The sequence below is a fragment of the Habropoda laboriosa genome, unplaced genomic scaffold (genome assembly GCF_001263275.1).
Source record: "Habropoda laboriosa isolate 0110345459 unplaced genomic scaffold, ASM126327v1 scaffold697, whole genome shotgun sequence".
NCBI classification, from domain to species: Eukaryota; Metazoa; Arthropoda; class Insecta; order Hymenoptera; family Apidae; genus Habropoda; species Habropoda laboriosa.
In genome coordinates this window covers 335,102-339,339 of record NW_017100842.1, presented here as the reverse complement: position 1 = coordinate 339,339, position 4,238 = coordinate 335,102, and the positions used below count along the sequence as shown (strand labels likewise).

Genomic DNA, 4,238 nt, shown 5'->3' with positions numbered 1-4,238 from the left:
TTAAATTTTATGCAGAAAAAATTATGATGCCAAATATTTTAGGATAGTCATCACATCATAATGTGGTGGTTTGAAATACTATTGAATAATATTATTAAGAATGACAGAAGTAATATCCAAAGATTTTGGTAAGGGGCAACCTTTTCGAAAAAGAGACATGTCAGATTTATCAAACTAAATAAAAATTGTTTTTATAGGCATAGGAGGAAGGTTACGCCAATTAGAGTCCCTATTTATTGATGGTCCTGTACAGGGAGAAGGAAGAGTTGGCCATACATTTTCCATTGAGACACTTATTGATATTTTACTTGTCTTATATGATGAATGTTGTAATTCTTCCTTTCGGCGTGAAAAGACTGTCTCAGATTTTATTGAATTTGGTATGTTATATATGTAACATATATATCTTATTGAAAATGTTAGCTATTGATAAATGTTTTATCTTATCATAAAATTCATGTGTTTTTGTAGTAAAACCAGTGGCTACTTGTATTAAAAAATTGCAATTGGCACGAGAAGATTTTGAGATAGTAAAAGTTATTGGTAGAGGAGCATTTGGAGAAGTATGTGTTGTAAGAATGCGTGGTTCAGACAAAGTATTTGCAATGAAAATTTTGAACAAATGGGAAATGCTAAAGCGTGCTGAAACTACATACTTTAGAGAGGAGCGAGATGTACTGGTGTACGGTGATCGTAGATGGATCACTAATCTTCATTATGCCTTTCAAGATGACAATAATTTGGTAATTTTTATAAACTATATTAATAAAAATCAATAACATGTAAACGTCAAAATTATTATTATTATTATTATTATTAATTAATATCAATACTCATTTCTCTTAAATAATCATGTGCAGTACTTGGTCATGGATTATTACTGTGGTGGAGATCTATTAACACTATTGAGCAAATTTGAAGATCGCCTTCCTGAAGATATGGCTCGTTTTTACATAGCTGAAATGGTTCTAGCTATTGGGTCCATACATGACTTACGTTATGTACACCGTGATATTAAACCTGATAATGTTTTGTTAGATGCAAATGGTCACATTAGATTAGCAGACTTTGGATCTTGTTTACGATTATCTGAAGATGGCACTGCACAAAGTAATGTTGCTGTTGGTACACCAGACTATATTTCACCAGAAATTTTAAGGGTAAAATTATATTTTTACAATATTTTAAACATTTTCATAATATTTAGAATAAACAGTATTAGTTAGTATTTTGCTAAATCACAAATTTTAAAAAGAATGCACTAAAATTTATATTGTAGGCAATGGAAGATGGACAAGGACAATATGGGCCTGAATGTGATTGGTGGTCTTTAGGAGTATGCATGTATGAAATGTTATATGGAGAAACACCTTTTTATGCAGAATCTCTAGTCGAAACCTATGGAAAAATTATGAATCATAAAGTAATTGAATAACTTATATTACTTGTAATAATAGTACAACAATGATTTAAATTACTATACATATACATTATGCATATGAATGTGTATTCTATATATTTTCAGAATTGCTTTGACTTCCCAGCAGATGATCTGTATGAGGTTTCTGAAGAAGCTAAGGATTTAATGAGAAAATTAATATGTAGCTCAGAATTGAGATTAGGTCAAAATGGAATTGATGACTTTAAGGTATTAACACATATTTTGTTGGTTAAAAAAACATTAGTCATTAAAAAACTACATTTCATAAATTTAATCTTTGATTGTATGACATAGAAACATCCATGGTTTGATGGAGTAAACTGGGATACTCTTAGAGATAGTACTGCACCTTACATTCCTGAAGTTTCCTCACCAACAGACACATCAAATTTTGATGTTGATGATACAGATGTTCGCAGTTCTGATGCTGTTCCACCAGCAGCAAATTCTGCATTTTCTGCACTTCATTTACCATTTGTTGGCTTTACTTTCACTCAAGGAAGGTAAGCAGTATTTTTTACTTCTTTATATTCCTACGAAACATTTTTTTATACATATTTTTACATTTATCGATTACAGTTGCATATCAGATCTGGGTTGTTTATCTGTTATAACTCAAAATGATGAACGCGTGCAGATCCTCGAGGAAGAAAATGCACAATTAATACAAACACTCGAAGACTTAACAAAACAAATCAGTATAAGTCATTCTTCTCCTGGGATATCACCAGATTCTAATAATGCAACAAGAAAACTTCAGGATGAAATAAATACACTTACTAAACGCAACTGCGGTAAGTATACATATATACATATCTGAAGTGTGACTTTCATTATATTTCTTTGTCTTCATTACTATTGCTCCATTGTACTTATTTATACTTTTAGAGTTAGAATCACAGTTGAAGTCTATGGAGGTTCCCCGTGAATTACGCAACTTAGATAACGGTGATATGACCAAACTACGAGAATTGGAGAAATTAGTACGCTCTCTTCGATTAGAAAAGGAAGAAGCTGTTAAAGATAAGTTAGATGCGCAGGAAAAGCTTAAACTTCAGGATAAAGAATTAAAGGATGCGTTAACGCAACGTAAATTAGCGATGACTGAATATAATGAAGTTACAGACAAGTTATCAGAATTAAGGCAACACAAACAAAAGTTGTCTAGACAAGTTAGAGATAAAGAAGAAGAATTGGAGGTTGTAATGCAAAAGGTTGATAGTTTGCGACATGACATTCGGAAAGCCGAAAAATTGCGTAGGGAATTAGAAAATCGATTGGAAGAAGCATTTGCTGAAACGAGTAAAGAAAGAAAATTAAGAGAACGTAGTGAAGAATATTGCAAGCAAATGCAAGAGGAAACAGAAAAAATTAGGCAGAGATCTATAGGAAACGATGCGAGTGCAAACCATGCATTAGCGACGCAAGAAATTAATAGGTTAAAGGCAGAAGTAGAAACACTTGAAGTTCAATACAATGAAAATTTGAACCAACAACAAAGTAGGTACAATCTTGAGATTCGTAGCTTGCAAGAACAATTGCATGAAGCTGAAACAAGGAGAGATTTATTGGAAAGGGAGGTTCAATTAACAAAGGAAAAATTAGATGCTGCAAGATTGGAAAATATTACTGATAGTGAGGAGACTATAAGTGAATTAAATAGACGTCACGAGAGAGAAAAAATCATGCTAGTCGAAGAAAACAAAAAACTTATGTTAGAACTTAGCACTGTTACCGATAGTGTTAATAGAATACAAGGTGAAAGGCGTCAGCTAGAAGAAGAATATGAAGAACTAAGAAATAAAAAGGAAGCTATTGCACAATGGGAAGCTCAGATTACTGAAATTATTCAGTGGGTATCTGATGAGAAAGATGCTAGAGGATACTTGCAGGTTTGTTTTTTTTTAAACTGTACTTTCTTAATAAGATGCTTGTGTCATTTAATTTAAGAACTATATAATTCTATAATTAAAACATTTTAGGCATTAGCTACAAAAATGACAGAAGAATTAGAATTTTTGAAACACTCCGGTGGCGTGGGTGGTGTAGGAAGTGGTTCTACAATGGCGGATAAAAACTGGCGAAATCGTAGATCGCAGAAACTTGACAAAATGGAGCTTTTGAATCTACAAAGTTCATTGCAAAGTGAAATACAAGCTAAACAAGCAATATCTGAAGAACTTACAAAGACGCGTTCAGATTTAATTGCTGCTCAAAAGTAATTGTTCTAAATATGTACAAAACTAAACAAATTCAATTAGCAGAAACATTTTCACTTGTTTAAATATTATTGATGTGGTATATGATATATAATAATGGTAAATCATTATGTATTTACAGAGAATTAAGAGACTTCAGACAACGGCTCGAAACACTCACACATGAGATAAAACGCAAAGAAATGCAAATAAAAGAGTTACAAGCAAGACTTGACACAGGCGATGGCTGTAAGTATATTTCAATTGATAATGTTACAAAAAGAAATTTCGTAAAAATTTTGTTACGTTTTTATAAAAATTTTGTATCAACTATTATTATAGAAACTGTTGCGATACATGCTATGTATGTCATTTGTAAATCTTTCAATCTTTCTCGCACAGTATTTAGGTGATGAATTCGTTTATTTTCTTCTGCAAATATTGTTTTGTATTATTTAAGTTCTTTGTTGTGGCACAATTTATATAGTTTATATATTATTCAACGTTCATAATAAACGGGTGCAGAAAATAATTATTGGGTATGAAATATAATATATGATTTGAACATTGATACAAGAAATTTATAAATTAAAATTTTC

The 4,238-nt window shown here is 31.3% G+C and overlaps 1 protein-coding gene across 1 annotated transcript in view; it reads left to right on the top strand.

The window, feature by feature from the left end:
* The window catches only part of LOC108577320 (serine/threonine-protein kinase Genghis Khan), a 10,501-nt gene that overhangs the window by 433 nt on the left and 5,830 nt on the right, over positions 1-4,238 (top strand). The window contains 10 exon segments of the mRNA XM_017940460.1: positions 43-380; positions 472-743; positions 861-1,160; positions 1,280-1,423; positions 1,526-1,648; positions 1,736-1,944; positions 2,021-2,235; positions 2,330-3,333; positions 3,424-3,659; positions 3,782-3,888. Of these exon segments, the coding sequence (XP_017795949.1) occupies positions 101-380; positions 472-743; positions 861-1,160; positions 1,280-1,423; positions 1,526-1,648; positions 1,736-1,944; positions 2,021-2,235; positions 2,330-3,333; positions 3,424-3,659; positions 3,782-3,888 (2,890 nt within the window). The 5' untranslated portion in view covers positions 43-100.